This window comes from Leptidea sinapis, chromosome 3, assembly GCF_905404315.1.
Source record: "Leptidea sinapis chromosome 3, ilLepSina1.1, whole genome shotgun sequence".
Taxonomy (NCBI): domain Eukaryota; kingdom Metazoa; phylum Arthropoda; class Insecta; order Lepidoptera; family Pieridae; genus Leptidea; species Leptidea sinapis.
In genome coordinates this window covers 4,371,966-4,394,443 of record NC_066267.1, presented here as the reverse complement: position 1 = coordinate 4,394,443, position 22,478 = coordinate 4,371,966, and the positions used below count along the sequence as shown (strand labels likewise).

Sequence of the window (22,478 nt, the reverse complement as noted above, 5' to 3'; positions counted from 1 at the left end):
CATATCGTGATCAGTCAGATCCGCGCTGCAAATGAAACCCTCTGCTGACATGTTGTTCTTTATGCAAGTGTGGTCCAAACAAGTTTTGCCGTGAGTTGGTTTTAAAAATACAGGCAACAAACCAAACTCGGCCATCAGGCACAGGTATTCGTGACGTCGTGGGTCCACTTTTGTAGGACATATGTCTATATTAATGTCACCAGTAATTATTAGTGAGCTTTTTGAGGATTCCTTCGTAAGGAGGCTTTCCAGGCCGTCTAAAAAATTCGTGGTGTCCTTTACTGATGGGGATCTGTAAATAGCTATGATTTTTGGACCTTTGTAAATATCAATTTGTAAACAAATTACGTCATTCAGTTCAGGCTCACATACAGACTGAAAATCCGTTTAGGACATAAACGACAACACCCCTACACTGGTTTATAGCTCGATAAGTTCTAAACGAATCATATCCATCTAACTGCATGACTATTGAATAATCATCAAGCCAATATTCCGTCAAAATAATCACATCGTAAGTTATAACAAAACGTTGCAGATTTGCTCTGAATAGGTCAAAGTTTTTATTTAGACTTCGAATATTAAATCTTAAAATTTTAAAATTATATTTTCCCACCTGAAGCAGAGCGTTACACGATTCTATGCCTTCAACCTTATGGCACGTTATATTCAAGATGTTATCAATTTGACTTATCATGTTACTAGCCATTTGAGTTGTGGTAAATATAATATATTCTTTGGTATTTTGGGGTTGTTGGTTGAAGACAAGAGACAATTATATTTATTAAATTGCTGAAGTGAGAGATACATAAGTTGTCGGACAACGAATAGTTACGGGTTCTTTTAATTACGTTTTGAATTTTATAAGAGCTGTGTTGGATAGTGAATGCTTGTGAATATGGGTTTGTGAATAAGTATAAGTTAATGCGTGTATAAGATAATGTTTTTTGTGTGCGTAGGGTGTGTGTGTGTAGTGAACATTGTTGTGATACTTTGAATATGATTGAGAACAGATTGTATCTATAACAATTATATAACCTCAAGGTGGTGAAACTAATGCTTATGAAATGTAACAAAATAGAACTCTTAAGATGTATTTTCTTGAATGTTTGAAATGTTTTGTTGTGTTTCCTTATTTCTGAAACAATTTTGCAGATTTTCGCCAGATTTGATGGTGACGTAACGGAGTTTTTCAGCTTTACGAACATATATAGTTCCGTTTCGGACCCAACAGAAATAAAAGTTATGTTCCTTAGCCTGTTGACGTGCTTCACGAAATAATTGTCGATTAAATTTCGTAAGGCGTTCGTTAATATAGAATATGTTTGATGGTTGTTCAGCAGTTATTCCTTCAGATGTAAGATTACGTCTTAGCTTTGCTGCCTGTAGTATTTCGTCCCTTTTGGATCGTCGAACAAGGCGAATAACAATTGGGCGCGTAACTGGAGAAGATCGGGATTTACACATTTGCGAGGCTTTTGGGCCAGCTCTTTCTACGTAGTCGACATCATTTTCGCTAAGTGATACTCCGAGTTTTTTGGATATAAGCATGGCTATATGAGTTAAGCTCTCATTATTCTGTTCATTAACACCAACAATTTCTATTTCGTTTTTGAAAAGACTTTGTTCGTAGTTATTTATTGTTGACTCAATGCGCTGGAGAGACTGACAGATTATTTGCCATAATGTAATAAAAACAAAATATATTAAATTAACAGTGATAACAATTAAATTAAATTAAAAATATTTGATCTACGCGGATGGGATTCGAACTCGGTTTGATGCAATGTTGATTTAAAACTCTCTAGTAATGCAGTGTGCCACTAGGCCAGTGACGTCAAGACTGTAAAAGGCGTTTAGTATTCGAGCAGAACGAACAACACGTCTTACTAGGTCGAATCAAGGGCAAAGTTTTTTAACTACCTACAAGTTACAACCCACAATAGGCACTTTTGGTTTGTAAATAATAAATAGTATATAACACTTTTTTAGTACTTATCTTCTTATACATTCACTTTCACAGAGAAAAGTATTTAATTTACACTATTTTGAATTTACAAAACACTAAAAGACTGCTGGATCGAACTAGGTCAATGTTTTTACTGCGAACACATCATACACTTATAATTTTGATTTTGTAAATGTAACGAAAATATTAACTATTTCTTAAAAAAAAACTTATTAAACACATTTAATAAATTGTTATTTTATATATGTATTCAAATTTTACTTCTGATATTCGATTTTAACTATTTTAAATTATAAATTGCATGGAGCTTCACTAAACGATGTTTACAATCCAGATGACAGTAACAATCTACCCAGACAACTCAGGTGTCGCTTTTCCTCGTCTGTGGGATACCTACCCTAGGCTCCAGTAGCTCTGTGCTTCTCATTGAGTGGGTCTCCGACCTCTGGTGGCAGAATTAGGCGATGCGGTTGCATCGTCTGCATGCTGCATGGAGCAGGCCTGTTTTGGATGTGGGACATCACATAGGAGATGGCACTGTAAACCGTATCAACCGAGTCAATTAAACTATGTGAGCCATTACATTCAATAGAAATCAATTCACCGCTGTTATTTGCAGGTTACAAGATTTAATTACGTGCAGATTGCCTGTTTAAGTTTCTTGATCAAGAATCCATTGATAATTTTGTTGGCTTTGTAAATTGAGGCTTAATAGTTTCTCATGTAGGATTATTTTATACTTGATGAACCTTTAGCCGTCACTTGAAAATGATAAACGTATTTCATTGTTCACTAAAATCTTATATTAAACTGGTTTTTTGAATCACGCCTTATTAAACTATTCTATGAAGGTTGATAATACTCTATCTAATAATCCTCCCATTATTGTTGATTTTTTTCCAAATACTGTTAGTCAGTTTTTGAGCCTGCTTCCGAAGAAGCATGTGGCTTCAGAAATATTAATGTATACAAATGTAAAGCCTAAGCATACCTGAAATACACCTTGCATCAAAAATATTAAATTCCAATAAAAGTCCAGGATCTGATAAAATTAGTCCAGTATTTTTAACGAGAACATCATCTGCCCTCCAATTTGCTTACTGCTTCAAATTTCTGCTGACTGGTAGCTTTCCCATTGTTAGGAAATTGGCTTTATATAATATTTAAATCAGGCTGTAAAAATGATACTATCAATTACCGTCCCATTGCTATATTGTCTGCCATACCCAAAGTCACAGAGAAACAAATCACTATGTTTATTTGTCCTTAAAACAAACTATCATATATAAGCAATATGACTTTTTCACTGCCTAGTCAACTTTGTCTTGTTTATTTCCATCATAAAAACAAATCAAAACAATATATACTAATTATTTGAAAGCGTTTGATAAAGTGGATTATTTATTACTGCGTCGAAAATTATTGTACTTCATCACATCCTGCGTACCGCAAGTTTCTCGGTTGGAGTACGCTTCTTCTACATGGAATCGCTTATACGATATCTACTTATATATTCTTATGTAACGTCGAAATGGTACAAAGTAAAATTTCTGCATTATCTTAAGTTACCGCGGTCATTATGAGGATCTCCTCAGTCATTTTAATCTACTCAGTTCAGTCAACGCAACGTCGTCATCTAGTTGATTTAAGTAAATTATGAAAGAAATGTGTTTGTGGAATATATTGTCCTGATTTACTTCAACTCATTTTCTTTCATGTTCCAGCTAAGTCTATTTTAAGTTCAACTCAACTCAAGCGGCGAGAGGCGAGAGCGGGTTGCGGCGAAAGGACACCGATTCCAAAAATTACAATAATCGTAACTAGAATTAGATTAATTAATTAGATTGTATAAAAATACGCAATTATTTTTATACTTTTTAGTCCATATTATATCCATTGTTTTGAAATAGTCTTTTTAAAGTCGGTTGTTTTTTGTTAATTTTTTTTATTTTATGATTTTTAGTGATTTTGTAGTAACAATTTGGCTAAACTAACTAGCAATTTGGCTAAATATGTATAGATATACTAAATTTTTCAATGCAGCAATAAACGAAAGCGCTTTGCAATTTGATTACAGACAGTAAGAAATTCTGCCACAGATCGCACCCTTACTTTAAGTCGTTAAGGAGTCCCATTGATCATCATATTCGACTACGACAATTACTTGACCATAACTATGTTATGGTAGATGACTTAAATATGGGGATAAGGTTCGGCGGAGTATCATTAATTTGCTCCTAAGAATTGAAGAGTTCCGTTACTTTGCCATGGATTCCGTAATCAGAACCTAACCATATTCTCACCAAACTATCCTTGAAGTTTATCCTTTCCAATAAAAAATAATCATCCAAATCGGTTGGCGCGATATTGAGTTATTCGTAAATTTATCATCCACTTTGCGTATGTATAGCAAATTTAAGACTTTTATGGTTTTCTCATGGATGCCACTGTCAGATCTGGACCAAATTACAACGAGACCACACAGGAAGCACCAGCTTTTAAATAAAAAAAGAATTATCAAAATTGGTTCACCTAGTCATAAGTTGCTCATAATGTATGGACACAACTATAACTGAGTGGACTCCAGTTTTGGAAAACCACTGCCACATTAAGTTTTGCTTTTGTTTCTTCTGTATTAAGTAAGTTAAGTATTAGATTAATCATATATTTTGTTTTCATTAACTTTTTTGTGTGTGTCAGTTTTTATTCCAAAATAAATTCATTTTCATTTTCATTCAGTCGAAAGTTTTGAGGTAATAAACATAAAAAATCCGTCGTATTGAGAACCTCCTCCTTTTTTGAAGTCGGTTAAAAAATCTTTGTCGGCCTTACAAATAAACTTTATATAATTCAGGGTGTCCAGTAAGAGTCGCGGGACTCTGTTTACAGGCTCACGACGCCAAGCGGAGTAGCAGGGGCGTGCGCGTGCGTCGGTTCCTGGAATTTTAAATGCCATGTAGCCGTATCCTGGGATGTACTGCACTATGTGCGTGCGAGCGTATTATCGCAATAACGAACATTGTGACTGTTCAGCGCTTATAGCGTAAAGAATATCGCACACGTGCAGCGCCAAGAGACTAAGAATATGGATTAAAATGTTCGAGAATACCGGGTCGACTGTTAAAATTGAAATCACATGTCACCCGCGGAGCGTTAGAGATGCAGAAACGATTGAAGTGGTGCATGAAAATCTGTCACTCCGCAAACGGGGGCAAGAATTGAACATTAAACAATCTTCGCTACCAGTAATCTTAAAGAAATATTTACACCTTACAGCCTAGTCTAAGAACGGAAGGATTCCGATTATGAAAGTCGGTTGACTGCTGCTACTCTAATGCTGGAGCGATTCTATAGTTTTAATAACATTCAGTTTAGCGAGGATGCCAAATTTCATTTAAACGGTCATATTAATAAACATAATTGTCACTGGTACGCAGAAAATCCTATAAAACACCCAACAGCCACCTCATAGTCCAAAGTTCGTCGTTTGGGCTGCTGGCATTATTAGTCCTTTTTTCCATGAAGACCTACAAATCACCGACACTACCGACCTAATTGTGACATGTTACGGACGTTTTTGGTCTCCGCATAACAAACATTTCGAGGGTTTAATTCAAGAACATGGTTCCAGCAAGATGGAGCCACTTGCCACACAGCAAGGGCGTCAATGGAAGCTCTCAACGAAATGTTCCCGAATAAAGTCATTTCACCATTAGCTGGCCCCCTAGAAACCCAGTCCTCAGTTCTCTTGACTATTTTTTTATGGGGATACCTGAAAGGAAAGTTATACGATAACCACCCAAAAAATTTGAGTCAATTGAAACACAAAATCACTTCAGAGATAAGAGTAATTCCAACTTCGGATTGTTAATGTGTCATCGCTAAACTGCGGTCAAGATTAGAGGAGTGCTAGCTTTGTATTCGCTAACGGCTGTTCCCAATATACTATCTACAGATAGAGATAAATTACTACCTTCTTCTGTCAGTAATTAATGTTAATAATCTGAAGCTGTCCCAATACACCCGATAAGTCATTCTTATCACCTTATATTGGGACGCATGAATTGCAATTTCCATACAAACTTCTATCGCTGGTAAGCTATACATCGTCCTGTTGACAGACAGTCTGTACGGATAAGGTGAGTTACCGTCGATAAGTTTATTGGGACAGAAAAGTCAACGATAGTTACGATTTTTAACTCAAGTAAGAGATAGACTGAATATTGGGAACGGTCGTAAATAATTTTCCAATGACCTGTGTTTTTTTTTTTCATAAAATAAATGATAAATTTAATTGATTGCCTTTCTCATTTTATTTCATGATCATATACACGTTACCCTTACATATTTTTAGTTTATTCTCAATTCATTATTCCAAGTTCATATTTTATAAGGTCGATAATGTTATATTTTCATGTAATGTGTAACGCGATAAAATAAAATGTGTATTCAACAATGTAATGGTAATGGCAAAATTTTGCTTTTCACTAGTAAATTCTTGAATTGTTAAATAAAAAACAACAACATATAGTAGGTAATTTTGAATGTTTTTATTACATTTACAATAGTCTACTTGATTTTGACTTATTGTACACTTCAGGAGGTCTACTCGCAAAATCGACAACGATACATTCGGAACGATACGATAATACTCCGAATATATCGCAACTATCCTACTCTAACAAATTTTCGAATTCCTTATCGTTTATCGTTACCATAGACGAATATTTTGATTTTTTTTACGATGTTAGTGTGAATGAAATATGTTCAAACCTAAACATTATCTGTGTGTCAAAAGTCAAAACATAGGCCCTAAGGACCATGCGAGACTCTGCACCACCAATTTGGTATAATTTACACATAATGTAAATTAAAAAAAAATATTTAATGAATTTAATGTGACCATTTGAAATTGAGTAAACAATACAAAACTTGATGATAATAAAATGTAAAAAAAAGTAACTCAACCCTTCTCGTCAACTTCCTATTTATCAGGCGTCCATTTGCATTATTTCTATGCATAAACGATCATAATGACTTAGTAGTAAAAAGATCCTGTTGAAAAGTAAATCACATATAATTATTTCAACAATATTTATTAAGTATGTATATTGTATGGTTAATATATATTTACAACTTGAAACGATAATAGCATCGACAGCCTCGAAGGTGTCGTAGAGATTATGGTAAAAGTGACGTTTGTACATATATTTGTGAAATTCGAATATTCGTCTCTGACATTTTCAACTAAGAGTAGGGTTAGGACCGAGAATATCGAATAATGTTTCGTTCGTTCAATCATTGTTTCGAAATTGATTACGTATGTAACTAAGAGTAGGATTCGACACGACTAATGCCACTATTTATCGAATATCGATTTTAGGAGTAGGCCCCCAGACTTTAGATCTAACTTTACATCAAGATAAGATAAAACTGTAAAGAATGATACAAGGATAACAATTACGATTTTATTTTTAATTTTAATAACCGTTTTTTCCACCCATGTCGTTAACAGATGCCGATCTGTTGTTCATACTCAATATTAAATTATCCAAATATAGTCGGGGTATAAGGTCCCAGGAACAAAAAATTGCTCTTCCGTTACCAGATATGGAGAAACAGTTTCGAAAACTCTTTTTTGTAACACGTTCCATGCATGTTGAAAATCATTCTTGTCGGGTGACTGTGCAGGTCAGTCATCCCTACAATATCATGTTCCTGAAGCGCAGTTGTAATCCTGATTTGGTTGGAACTCCGGACCCATTTGCAGTCTGCGGGGTATAATCATAGTCTCCACTACCTTATTGCGGTATTTAAATGCAGTCATGTTTACTCTTATTTAAATAAAATCGGTTTGTGCACCCATCCGAATTCTAACCCAAACCATAAGTACCACCTTGAATGCACCTCTTGTGACCTTTCTATTACACTCCGGGAATCTGGATGAAATCCAAACTGAGAACACTCGCCAGAAAAGAGCACGAGTGACCAGTAAATGTCAGAATATCCTTCAAGTCTTCAACCCTGATTGCCACATCGTGAAGCTGCAACTCTCAATGGTGAATGCAAAGAAGACCATCTTATCCATACAATCTTCTCCGAACATCGAGAACACCGAGATTTCATTAGCTTACATTATATTTTTTAAAGACCAGTATCTTCTCCAAGAACTTGCCACCCTTTGCTCGATTTCCTTGTCCATGAGGTTTTTGAGGGATATGATTTGCTCCAAATATGTGTATTCTTCAACATATTCAATGGTATTTTGGTCCACTGTTTTATTTAATTCATGTGAACTGTTAGTCATTATCTTGGTTTTTTCAGTGTTAATGTTTCCTCCAAACCCACTGTTTTGCTTTCTTTTATTATGAGGTTAAGATATTTATTCTCATAAAGAATTCTTACAATTCACTTACATCAGAACTTAAAATCTAACTAAGTTATATTTAATATTAACACTTATTGAGAAACGTACAAAAGATGGTAAGCACACAATAATATTATATCAGTAAGTGCTGATCAATTTTTTTTTTATATCTCAACATTTTAATCTATCTACCTTTTGCAGATTTCTGTCGTCGCATAGAGCGTAGATGATTTGTGCCAAAGATATAGAGTACTTCCGGACCGCTCGAAAATTTAAAAAAAAATATAGATTTTAAACAACCCGCTTAAAATTTTCAAAAATTGGGTATGTTATTGGTTTTACCCCGTTTTTTGAAAATCCAGTATTCATCGGATCGCGACGTTTTAATATCCTAGGAAGCTTCCCTGACTATTCCCGCGATGGTGTCTGTACGTCTGTATATATGTGTGTGTGTGTATGGATGCATATAACTTTTGAACGGCTCGACTGATTTCATAGCGGTTGACGCCTTTCGAGGGCTTGGTCAAACTTAGATTTTTTTCAAACTGATTCGGAACGGTAGATATAAATCTCAAAACAACTACCAAAAATAAAATTTTCATTATGTTTTTTTTGGCATAGTTTTTAATCGTTTTACCCATCGACTGCAAACTGCGCGAAAATTGGTTTATTCATTCAAAAGTAATTACGGAGTAAAAATTTATAGTTTAAATGTTTATATTTATATAGGGTTTTATTTTACTATACAGACTTTTGAGCTCGAAGAGCTAATAAACATAGAAAGGAAACTCTTTTAGCTCGAAGAGCTCAAAATAACTCAAATCATATTTTTCTGCTCGAACAGCATATAGATATGTAATTAGCGGAAAGTTGCAGGTATATTTAGGGTTAATCGTTTTCCTATTTTTTTATTTTATTAGTCAACTTACGTAGTACCTCGAACTTACCATCGGACATTGACCGAGTCTCGTGATTATGCATATCGAGATGGGCTATCTTCTGTATTACCATACTTGCTATTGGCTAATAAGTTATTCTAAGCTAACTGGCAATGCTTTACATATTTTAAATAAGTTTATTTTAAATAAGTTTCTATAATTATTTTACAATATTTTTTAACTTTTATTAGTAACGAGATTTTTAACAATCGCATTTGAAATGATTCGAGTGTATCTATATTCTAGGAAATAAGATCAAAAGTATTTTTTTAAAAACAATTTTTAATACCACATACATAGAAACAAGCTAACGTCTAAATAAATGTTGTAAAATTAAATGGAAAAACATTACGAAACTTTAAAAGAAGCAAACTCTAATCTTCTAAGAATAAATTACGAATAATTACACAATACTAAATAATCATAATGCCCGTACGTGAGTATGTGTGTGTGCGTGTATGTTTGTGTGTGTCTATGTATGGATTTATGTAAGCCTATTATAACTTTTGAATGGCTCGACCGATTTCATCGCAGCTGATGTCATTCGAAAGCGCTTGACCAAACATAGATTTTGAATATAATTTGGACCGGTAGATTTTAAGAAATGTCTAAAAAACTACGAAAAAAAATTTTTCATATGAGGTTTTTTTGGAATAACTTTTAAACGGCTTTAGCAATCGATTCCAGAAACTAATTAGCATTTAACATCAAAAAACCACGACGATCACCACCAAGCCCATCAAAATCGGTTGAATTGTTCTTGAGTCATTGTTGACGAATGAAAACTGAAAAAAGTTGCCGAATGCCGCCAACCGCGTGAACCATGTATGCTAGTACTTCAGTCGATATGTTTTTTTTTTTAATTTTATGATTCCTTTTTTATGTATTTGAAAACTAATCATAATACATTTGACTGATTTTTTATAAACTACTAAAATGTATGTGAAAATTGTTATTTCATATTAAAAATTTCATTCGGTGATGTCTTTTTTCTTACTGTGCATTTATTTCAGCTACTTCATATTTTTACATAGTGAGTCAGGCACAGATGTTTTGAAAATCTTAATGCGGTTTACAAAATACACCTACTTACCAAGTTTCAACAGTATAGTTCTTATAATTTCGAAAAAAAGTGGCTTTCCACATACGGATGGACAGACAGACAGACAGACATAACGAATCCATAAGGGTTCCGTTTTTTGCCATTTGGCTTTGGAACCCTAAAAAGGAAGGAATTTTAAGACACATTATTGTCAATGTCATTTGATTCATTGATTTAAATTTTAGCTTTGTGCTGCGTTCAAATCTATCATCACCGGTAATTAGTTATTTGGTAAATGTATTCTTAAGGTATTAGGTAACAGGGCTCACGGAGAAGTAAAGACCTATGTCTTTACTTCTCCGGATTACGACGTCAATATTGTCAGGATATGATTATCCCGAAAATATTTTAGGTATTTTTTTTTTATGGAATAGGATGACAAACGAGCGTACGGGTCACCTGGTGTTAAGTGATCACCGCCGCCCACATTCTCTTGCAACACCAGAGGAATCATAGGAGCGTTGCAGGAATTTAAGGAAGGAAATTAAGAATTTTTTGAAGGTACCCATGTCGAATAGTCGCGGAAACACCGCATAAGGAAGCTCAATCCACAGCTTTGTAGTACGTGGAAGAAAATTCCTTCAAACCCGGACTGTGGAGGACCGCCACACGTCTAGATGGTGTGCATGATATTGTAACTTGTGGCGTGTCATGGTGGAATTCGGCGGCAGGAATCAGGTGAAACACCTCTCCGAAACACACTTAATTTACAAATACGAGCTTTCACTTTAAAGTATTGCTATAAACAATATTGTTTTGACACTCCATGACCTGTTAATGTTTTTGTTGACCGTATCGGTCTAGCCAATAATGTCACTATTGATAAGTTATTATCAGCAAATAAATTATTACTTTCTGTTAATTGACATCAATATATTATAATTTATAATTGTAAATAATATATTATTTGAGTTGATTGACTCTAAAGCTAATTTCATCGCTTTCCGCAGTATGCTCCAATTTTTTAAAGGAGACAAGATTTAAAATTATTAAGAATTTTTTTGATGGAAGAGGAGGACAAACGAGCGTATGGGTCACCTCATGCTTATTGATCACCACCGTTATCTTGCCATACGAGAGCAATCACAGGAGCGTTGCGGGCCTTTAATGTAGGTGTACGCGCTTTGTATGAAGGTACCCTTGTCGCATCGTTCCAGAAACACCGTAGAATGAAGCTCATTCCACAGCTTTGTAATACGTGGAAGAATTTTCCTTTAAAACCACACTGTGATTATTATTTTTACTTCTTAGGACTCCGAACCCAAAGGGTAACCGACGGGAATGCTTCTACTAAGACGTCACTGCCAGTTCGTCGAAGGGCGCCGTAACTAGGGAAATGACTGGGCAAATGAAACTTAACATCTTATCTCTCAAGGTGACGAGCGCAATTCTTATGCCACTCAGAATTCTTGAGGTTTTTCTAGAATCCTGAGCGGCACTGCATTGTAATGGGTCGGGCGTACAAACTACCATAAGCTGAATATCCAGCTCGTTTCGTCCCATTTTTTCATAAAAATTAAAAAAAAACCTCTAATCTACATATCTCTATTCTAGAACGACCGAATGATGATATCGTGTGCATGCTTTAATTCCGTAACCCCAGTTAGGAAGTTCAACAAGCTTATCCTTACGTTGCTAACATAGCACTCAAACGTGGACACCAAATGTTGACTAGCTTAGATCACGGACGATTATACATGTGCTTGCTCTATAAAAACTTGGAGAGTTCAGTATTTAGTTCTAAAATGCAACATTGTCATCTAGATTTTGATTCTAGTTTTGTGATGAGCTCATTTCAAGTTGTTGTTTAGATTTAGAAAATTATATTATGAGATTAAATCGTTTTCTTTATTTTGCTTATTTTCAATCTAAAGCTGTTGTCTGCATCATGGAAGCTTTGTGTTTATAAAAATACAAACGTTTAAAAATAAAAATCATCATTTTTCTCTGTAAAACACAATTTTTACTAAAATTCCTCGCATTACTCTAAAACTGATAAGTGATGAAAGGTTTTTAAGCTTCAGTGTATTTTTAACAAAAAACACTTTTAAAGAAGCATACATGTGTGCAATTCACACGTGATAGAATTGAAACATTTAAAAAATGATGAAGAATTTTATAATAAAAATGACGAAATGAAATGAAACCTCTACAAACGGATAATACGTAACGGTTGTTGTGACTTGTGACGCCTTTTCTCAAGCTTTCTAGAGGGAGGGGGTAAGAAGCAGAGCACAAGCAGAACCACGAGCACCTACGAACAACAACGGCACAGCACTTGTACAATAATTTTAAGATCTTCATGGTGCATGAACCTGTAACTGTATCTTTGTACATATTGCTAGGATGACATATGTTTTCATCGGCTATGAAAGACATTACTATCACCGCTACCATATTTAGGTTCTCCTGGTGTCTATGTAGTAATACTTCATGCTCATGACGTCAGAATATATTATATAGGTATACTCCCGTCATACATAAGACAATCTCTTTTTCAACTATGATCACCTGGTACCAAAACACTGTGTAACTTTATTTTCTTCTCACCTTATTTTCTCCCAGGTTAAATCTTAAGAATTATGTGTCTCAATCTCTCGCTGGCTGAATACTATACATTTTCCTGTTTGTGACTCTATCGTCCCGCTTTTTCGTTTCATCAAGATTCAGATCACAGCGACTCTAAATAAGCTTTACCTTAAAAACGATCCCAAATTCGTTCTCTGCACCCTCGAGAACCTCAGATACGATATCCATATAAATTAAATCATTTTTAGGCGCGGCGGCCATCTTGGATTTAAAAAATGATATCAAATATGTTCTCTTCACCCTCGTGAACCACAGATAACGGGTCTTACTATTTTTATACTACGGGTATACCACCGGCAGGTGTAATAAAAGCCTCTGTATTCTGTTTACAATGCAGTGCCGCTCAGGATTCTTGAAAAACCCAAAAAATTCTGAGTCGCACTACAACTGCGCTCGTCACCATGAGACATAAGATGTTTAGTCTCATTTGCCCAGTAATTTCACTAGCTACGGCTCCCTTCAGATCGAAACAAAGTAATGCTTATACATTGACGATCCTACCTACTAAACTAGAGGTCCCGGGTTCGAATCCCGGTAGGTGCAAGCATTTATATGATGAATATGGATGTTTGTTTCCGAGTCATGGATATTTAAATATATCATTGTCTTGTAACCCATAAGACAGGCTATATATGCTTAACTTGGGGCAAGATAATTTGTGTAAAAAGTGTGTCAATATTATTATTACTGCTTCACGGTAGAAATAGGCGTCGTTTTGGTACCCATAATCCAGCCGGCATCCTGGTATCAGAAAGGAGCAAAAGCAAAGGAGCCCACTGGTAATCTGACTGCAACTAAGGGAGTACAATAATTTTCAAGCAAGAAACGTGATAACCCTGCTACATGATTTCTGTTAAATTGTCGATAATCCGAACGAGTTTTAGTAATTTAAACGTTTACATTAAATGTTTCAATATTATATTTTATTAAAAGCCATAAATCTAAACACATCACAATACATACTAACAAACATTCCTGGGTATCAGTTCAAATTCTGCTTTAGGGTCCCGCAAGGCGAACGGGCTAGGTTCGTAGTGTGGTTTAAATGTTTTATATTTCAGTGTATATTTCCTGAGTATTCTCGCCAAGCCGCATTTCATTTGTAGACGAGCAAATCTGGTTCCTGAAAAAAGTTTAAGATCATTCATCATTTGGCATTGACTATAATTTTATCCCTTACGCTGATATATCTGTATGAATAAGCTTGGTATACACCAAAATATGTCTATATTTGCTTCAGTTTTTAAAGTGCATTGATAGTTCATTGAATCGAGTATAAGAATGCCCTTATTTATACTGTTTTATTTAGTTTTTTTTTATGAAAATAAGGGACGAGACGAGTGGGACGTTCATCTGATGGTAATTGATGCACCCTGCTCATTAAAATGCAGTGCCGCTCAGGATTGTTGAGAAACCCAAAAATTAAGGTGTTAAGTCTCATTTGCCCAATAGCTACGGCGCCTTACAGACCGAAACACAGTAATGTTTACACATTTCTGCTTCACGTCAGAACGAGAGAATGAAGGTGATATATTTATTTAGTTTCTTAGAAATTCATGGCAAACAAACTGACTGTATGATGTATAGATACATTTTTTGAGAAAAAATGAAATCAAAAAATGAAACGAAATCTAAAAACGAAACCAAAAAATGAAATTGTTTTCAATATTATTTTTTGGTAATTATAATTACAATCAATTAGTTTTACAGGAGTTTTAATGCTTTCAAATATTTTTTTTGATTGTTTATGGATTCCGACGTTGTTTTGAGAGCATTAATAATAATAATAATAAGAACCACTTTTACACAAATTATCTTGCCCCAAATTAGGCATAGCCTGTGTTATGGGTTGCAAGACAACGATATATTTAATACAATATACTTACATAGATAAATACATATAAGCGTAAGCATGGGATGTAAAGTTTATGGTGAATAATACGAGTATACACACATGTTAGCTGCGACGCTAAAAAAAATGTCGCGGTGTCAAACACGATAAAAAGGGGGGAAAATCATCAAGTACAAGTAGTATTTAGTTGATTATTCACCTAAAAACTATTATTATTGCTTGGCGATCGTTATTTTGAACTCAAAAATGCTTGTGCTTCAATATAGGGCTTTTTTAATTAATGATATTTTTTGACTAAGATTATGACTAACGGCCATTCCTAAAATACAATCTACAAATAGAGATAAATTACTAGCTTCTAGTGTCAGTAATTAGCTGTCAATAATCTGAAGCTGTCCCAATACGCGAATTGCAATTTCCATACTAACTTCTATCGCTGTTAAGCTTTACGTCGTCCCATTGACAGACAGCGTGTACGGATTAGGTCAGTTACCGTCGATAAGTTTATTGGAATAGAAAAGTCAACGATAGTTACGATTTTTATCTCAAGTAAGAGATAGATTGAATATTGGGAACGCCCATAGATGTATTTATCTTACTCAAAAATAGAATTCGAAATTAATATAATAATTTTAACATCCGTGTAAACAAACTTACTATTGATTATTTTATCTAATTTTGTTTAAAATTTTATTAGTTTTTTTAAAACTCTTTTTGCTTTTGATAAATAAATTAAAAGTACGTAAAATATTTTCTCATTTTGTACCAAGTAAAGATTATATTATTATTTATTGTTAAATGCATGCTAATCTAATATCTGCAACACTGATCGATTTTATAAGCAACTTACCTATACAAATGCGATTGCCGATTCCAAAGGGAATATAACAACAGTTTTCAATGTTCCCCACATTGTCTCGATCAAAACGCTCCGGATCAAATAAGTCAGGATTAGGGAAATATTTTGGGTTTTTGTGCAACGCAAACACGGGCACTACAACAATTTCATCTTTCTTAATTGTTAAATTCCCTGCTGGAAGTATCGTATCTTTAGTGCATAGTCTTTGTAATAATCCAATAGGTGGATGCATCCTTAGTACTTCACTGATAACTTTGTCCAAGTAGTTAAGTGTTTCAACGTCATCATGAGTAAGTTTATCACCACAATTTTCAAAAACTTTATCTATTTCATTATGAACTTTGATAAGTATGTCTGGATTTTGTGCCAATTCCAAGAAAGTAAATTGCATTGCCGTGGCAGTTGTGTCAATTCCTGCTACAAAGAAAAAAAATGCCTGAGCCGCTAATATCTCATCGGTAGGCTCAATTTCATATCCAGTTGAAAGATCTCGCATAATGCCTTCATTTTTTAATCGTAGACAAGTTTCAATGAAATCATGCCGATTGCCGCTTTCAGCTTTTCGCGCTGAAAAAACGTTTTTTATGAAACCAATGAAGAAATCCGCATGGTTTCCTCCAAATGTTGTAAGGTTCAACTTACGAAAAATATTCGGAAATAAGGAAGCTATAATAAATTGTAAGTTAGTTAATAGATTCGGCGTTACCACGTTATTTGCCATATCCATGAAAGGAGATTCCATAGTTTTAATGTTATCATTTAATCCAAATATTGATGATGTTATGCTTCCAGCTGTATAAGAAATTAACCCTTTGCGAGAGTTTTTCTTAAAATCTTCATTATTATTGCCTACGTAGTCGACAAAATCACTCGCACATCTATCAAAAATATAGAACATATTTCTAAGCTTCATACTTGTAAATACTGGAGAAAGTTTTTGTCTGAGGAGTTTCCATCTACGATAGTTATTCATAAATAGCAAGTTATCAGCAAGAATATCATTTTTACTCGTCACTATACCCCTGCTATGGAATGATTCAAATTCTCCCATAACCGTTTGTATATCCCTAGAGTCTTTTATAATAACCGCTGGTCTTGTCCCAAGGAAGATCCCGATGTATATTTCTGAAGAATATTTTTCACATAAATCTTTATAAATTTCAGCCAAAGCACGTTTTTCAAACAAAAAATTGGAAAGTACTCCATTTGCTTCTACTATATTGCGTTTCTTCCAATAGTTTAAACTTTTGTAATAAAGCACTGCAAGCAGTAAAATACAAACACTTAATATAAAAGATAACAACATTTTTATAGATTTCTTGAACTGAATACGTCTGTATATTATATCAACTGATTTGCGAGAATGAAATCAAAGTCTATATATACACATTTATCACAAAGCCGTTCAGAGTTCATCAACAGACGTTTTATTAAACAACGATTGGTTATCATGCAATGGTTGTTTACTTATTTCTTTGGCAACAGTAAATATGTCAATTACATTGACAGAAGGAAAGTGGCTATATTAAAAACCTCGCTATGGACATAAGTTTGACGAAATGAGCATTTTACATTTTACAGCATTATTATGTTACCCTTTAATTTTTGGATATAATATTTTGGTTATAAGAAATTATAACTAAATATAGTGTCAATATAGTGACATTCATTCAAAAGCGCTGGGTCAATAAGCCGTTGGATATTACACATGATGAACACAGTAAAAATGTGGCTTGTTTAAACAGTTGTTAACATATCGGTTAGGAAATCAACGATTACATTGTACTTGTTGAACTCGAGCCTTAGTGTCATTTAGATAATAACATAATGGTGTTGTTTATCAAGTGGAATTATTATTTTCTTATGTGGCGTAATTGATCGTGTAAGTGAGAATCTTGTCCTGCTTCATATTTTTGATTATGAAGTAAATTAATATTTTCATACTGAATAAACTTGCATTATTGGGGTAGAATATTAAACGAAAACAAAAATTAATTGTTGGAAACCGCCTTAACTTGCTTCAACAACCAATTTAAGCTAATTTTGTCCTAAGATGTTGTATTTTGCTGTTAATAGTCCGAAAATTAAACATACACGGTAATATTACAAAAAAATAATTTAAGCATGGCTTAGACATGTGTTTTGTTAAACAGTGAATTAACTATAAGAACGTCAGCGGCCTCGAAAGATAATCGGACGTCAAATTGACTCCATAGGTTTAATTAGCTGTAACATCAAGAGTTTTTATACATTTTAATAAATTAAAAAGATATGTGTTGTATCATGTATTTTTAACCGACTTCAAAAGAGGAGGAGGTTCTCAATTCGTCGGTATATTTTTTTAATGATTGTTACCTCAAAACTTTCGACTGGGAGAACCGATTTTGGTAATTCTTTTTTTATTTGAAAGCTGGTGCTTCCCGTGTGGTCCCATTGTAATTTGCTATACATACGTATAGCGAAGTGGATGATAAATTTACGAATAACTCAATATCACAAATTACAATGGGGCCCCCATATTGAAGGATTGGCGAACAGACTTAGTTTTGCAGCATACGCGGTTAAAAAAATAGACAATTGACTGACATAGATACGGCGCGACTAGTATACTTTAGTTATTTCCATAGTATTATGTCCTATGGTATATTGCTATGGGGCAACGCTGCTGATATTAATACAATATTTGTGCTGCAGAAGAGGGCTATTCGCGCTATTTATAACCTAGGTCCTAGAGAATCATTGAGAGCAAAATTCAATGAAATTAACATCTTGACTGTTGCTTCTCAATATATTCTTGATAATGTAATGTATGTTCATAGGCACATAAGTAAATTTGCCAGAAACTGTCATAACCATAATGTTAACACCAGGAACAGACATAAACTGATGATGCCTACTACTCGGCTTAGTCGAGTTAGTAAGCCTTTTGTGGGGCGATGTATATGCTTTTACAACAAGATCCCAGAAAATGTTCAAAACAAAGGTGTTACGTTATTCAAAAGAATTGTTAAAAAACGTTTGTGTGGTAAAGGTTACTATAGCATAAATGACTTTCTTAATGATACCACAGATTGGGAATGGAGCGACCGCCCTCAGGCTATTAAATAATAAGTTTAATTGTACAATGTTACTTTGTAAATGTTACTTTAATTGTAAAACATATTTTTGATGGAAAAAAAAAGCCCGCTGAGTTTGTTGCGCCCATTCTTCTCAGGCCTGAGGCATTCACTTTGGAAGGGGTGGTAGTTTTTTTTTTGACTTTCAATAAGTGATTTCACATCCTATTTTGAATAAAAATATTTGAATTTGAATTTGAATTTGAATCGCACCAACCGATTTCGATGATTTTTTTTTTATTGGAAAGGATATACTTCAAAGATAGTTTGTGAGAGGTTAGGTTCTGATAACGGAATCCATGGCAAAGTAACGGAACTCTTCAACGCTTACGTTCATTGCTGCAATGAAAAATTATGTATATCTACACATATTTTGATAAATTCTTAGTTAGTGTACTTCAAATTCACTAAAAGTAAATCTAATGTGCACTAAAAAGAATTAAAATAATTGCGTATTTTTATACAATCTAATTAATAAATCTAATTATAGTTACGATTATTGTAATTTTTGGAGTCGGTGTCATCCAAGATAGGTTTGTAACTACACACATAGTTATAGGTGAGATGTGCATGAGTCGTGAGGAGACGAGAGGCGAGAGCGGGTCGCGGCGGAAAGATACCGATTCCAAAAATAACAATAATCGTAACTAGAATTAGATTGTATAAAAATACGCAATTATTTTAATACTTTTTAGTGCATATTATATCTATTGTTTAGGAATAGTGTTTTTAAGTCGGTTGTTTTTTTTTTGATAAAAATTTTGATATTTACTAAATTATGTTTACTTTTTATTAAGAAATATACAACAAAACTCAAGCTTCTGTAAAATTAACAAAAAATAGGATCATTATTTTCTTTAGTATATTTTTCTAACCGCCTAAAAAAGCTTAAAAATAGCTCGTAAACAGCTAAATTGTAAAAATAATAACTATTGAATCATCACTAAAAACATTTTTGGCACATGTCAACATTATGCTCTAGGCAAATTATTACTTTTCATTTGTTGCACGAGGCATTCACCTTCCTCTTTATTTTGGAAGAGCAATATTTACAATAGGCCCGTTTCTTGGCGGCTGGTACCTCGGCTCTTTTTGGTACGATAGATGCGATAGTGTACCGTACATGCTCGTACCTTTTCAAAGTTGGTATATCCAATCGATTCGTCATAAAGGGCCATGCTCTTAGCATTACTAACATTTTTCACACGGACTAGTAAAAATAAGAAAGACTCCGCGCCGTGATATTAGCAAGTGTAGCACCTTTATGCTAGTGTGTGTGGTTACACGGTATACCAGCTAAGAGAAAAAAAATTTTCTCCCTTAAATAATCATGTATCCACAAATACTTTTATAGTATTGTTTTAACACTTTTTCACAACGCACGACGGCATTTTTAAAATATTTTATTGCGACTCAAACTGATTTGTCACAGACGATGGCAAATTTCATAAGGGCGGCCGATCGGCTTGTTTTAGTGTAAGTGTATGCTTGTTTTGGCGCCTCACTGTTATGTACAGGTGACATGGAGTCCTTCTTTTTTTACTCGTCCGTGGTTTTTCATAAATTTATTGCGATTCAGAGCCTTGTCACCTTTACTGGCAACGTTGTGGGAGTATATAATATAAGCATTTATGCAGGCAACAGCAAAAACAAAATGATCCAACAAAAGAACTTATACGCCATATCATTTATCGTAAAAGTCACGTTAAAGACCTCGCTAAGAGGTTTTAGTAAGACATACATACGGGATATAATCATGTCTATACCTGCCACGTGGATAATATCCAATGAAGCCAATAGAAAACAAAAAAATATTATAAATAAATACTGTAAGTCAGTTTTTGAGCCTGCTTTAGATATATTTATGTATACCAATGTAAAAATAATAATGACAAATTACGAAATATCAAAAGCCTAAGCATACCTGAAATACACCTTAAGTTAAAGATTTTAAATTCCAATATAATTTTTGGATCTGATAAAATAAGTCCAGTATTTTTAACGACAACATGTTAAGCCATCTGCCCTACAATTTGATGGCTGCTTCCAATTTCTGCTGACTGGTAACGGTGCTGGTCTGATGAATGGCTGGCTTTCCCATTGCTTGAAAATTGGCTTTTATAATATTAAAATCAGGCTGTTAAAATGATACTATCAATAACCGTCCCATTGCTAAATTGTCTGCCATACACAAAGTCTTAGTTTATTCGTTCTTAAAACCTTTGACCTTTTCCACAACCCGATTGCAGTATTTAGAGCATCTAAATACTGTAATCTGTTTTATGCGCCCATACGAATTCTAGCCCAAGCCATTATTGTAACACTTTGATAGGAATGCACCTCTTGTGGAAGATGGAAACGGCTTTGTCTGACTGGAGCTCACCAAGCTCTTACTCTTCGTGAATCTGGATGAAATCTTAGACGTAAAGAAATCGAGCGTGCCGGATAGCATTTCTCTAATCACATAGAACGTGTGACCCAGAGATGCCGGCACTCATACTCAAAAGGACTGTCTGAAAAAAGATACCTGACTCATAGAAGTCAGCACTTCTCCATCCGATCCAAAAAAGACAGTTCGGATCCAACAAATTACAGGCCTATAGCTATTACCATATCCAAAAACATAGAGAGAGCATAATTAACCGCCAGGTATACCTAGTCACCAATTGATCAACGGCCGAATGTATTGCTTTCAACATGGTCGGTCGGCAGGCGATCATCTGGTTTAACTAACACATAGATGAGCGGCGGCTATCAAAAGCAAGGGAGAAGTCCTGGCAGTTAGCCTGGATATAGCGAAGGCCTTTGGTCATGTATAGTACAAGGCGTTTCTTTCGTAACTTTCGTCATTTGGGCTTCCCAATAGCTTATGCAGCAGACCTGAAGCTTCATCACTGGGCACAGCATACAGGTCGTTGTCAACGGATATTGCTAGAACCCGAAGTACTTGGACGCTGGAGTGCCCCAAGGCCGTGTGCTATCTCCTACATTGATTCTCTGCATATCAATTATAAAATGTTGGACACCTTCAACATACATTGCTATGTAGACGACAGCACTGGTGATGTCTATCTCGAGAAATCGTCGAACAGTTCCAGGAGAAACTTGTGTCTTCTATCGAGCCTCTTGATGAGGCCGCGGAATAGGGTAAATTGAACCTTATCATATATATATATATATTACTAAAAATATATATCTATCTATATATTACTAAAAACACCCTTAAAGTCTCGCCTGGTATCGGAATACAAGGCGAGGTGTGGAGTGGGTCTCGAAATATCAAGCGATTACCGATACCACGCGGTCCAGATGACCACCAATACCGCCGTCATCTGGAGGGAAAAGTCAATTAGCTTTGAAGAAGCTGGGCCTCTTAAATAGAGCACGGCAATAAGGCCAGCCCCCATTTTAGCGCTCTACAAAGCGCAGGTTCGACCACACGGAGTATTGCTGTCATCTCTGGTCTGGCGCACCCCAGTATCAGCTCGATCCATTTGACTGCGTGTAACGTAGAGCAGCTCGAATTGTCGGGGACCCAGTGCTCTGTGAACGGCTGGATCACTTGGCGCTGCGTAGATACATCGGTTCATTGTGTGTCCTCTACCGCATTTATCACGGGGAGTGTTACAAAGAGCTGTTCCACCTGATTCCTGCTGCCGAATTCTCTATTCGCACGAAACGGCTCA

The 22,478-nt window shown here is 34.8% G+C and overlaps 1 protein-coding gene across 1 annotated transcript; it reads right to left on the bottom strand.

Annotated features, from left to right (window-relative positions):
* Positions 1-13,866: 13,866 nt before the first annotated feature.
* LOC126979425 (cytochrome P450 6B7-like) lies at positions 13,867-17,019 on the bottom strand. The gene is made up of 2 exons (XM_050828728.1): positions 15,668-17,019; positions 13,867-14,088 (listed from the first exon to the last, which is right to left on the bottom strand). Exons 1-2 carry the CDS (start codon positions 16,980-16,982, stop codon positions 13,928-13,930), a joined length of 1,476 nt encoding a protein of 491 aa, XP_050684685.1. The 5' UTR covers positions 16,983-17,019; the 3' UTR covers positions 13,867-13,927.
* Between the last annotated feature and the right edge of the window lie 5,459 nt (positions 17,020-22,478).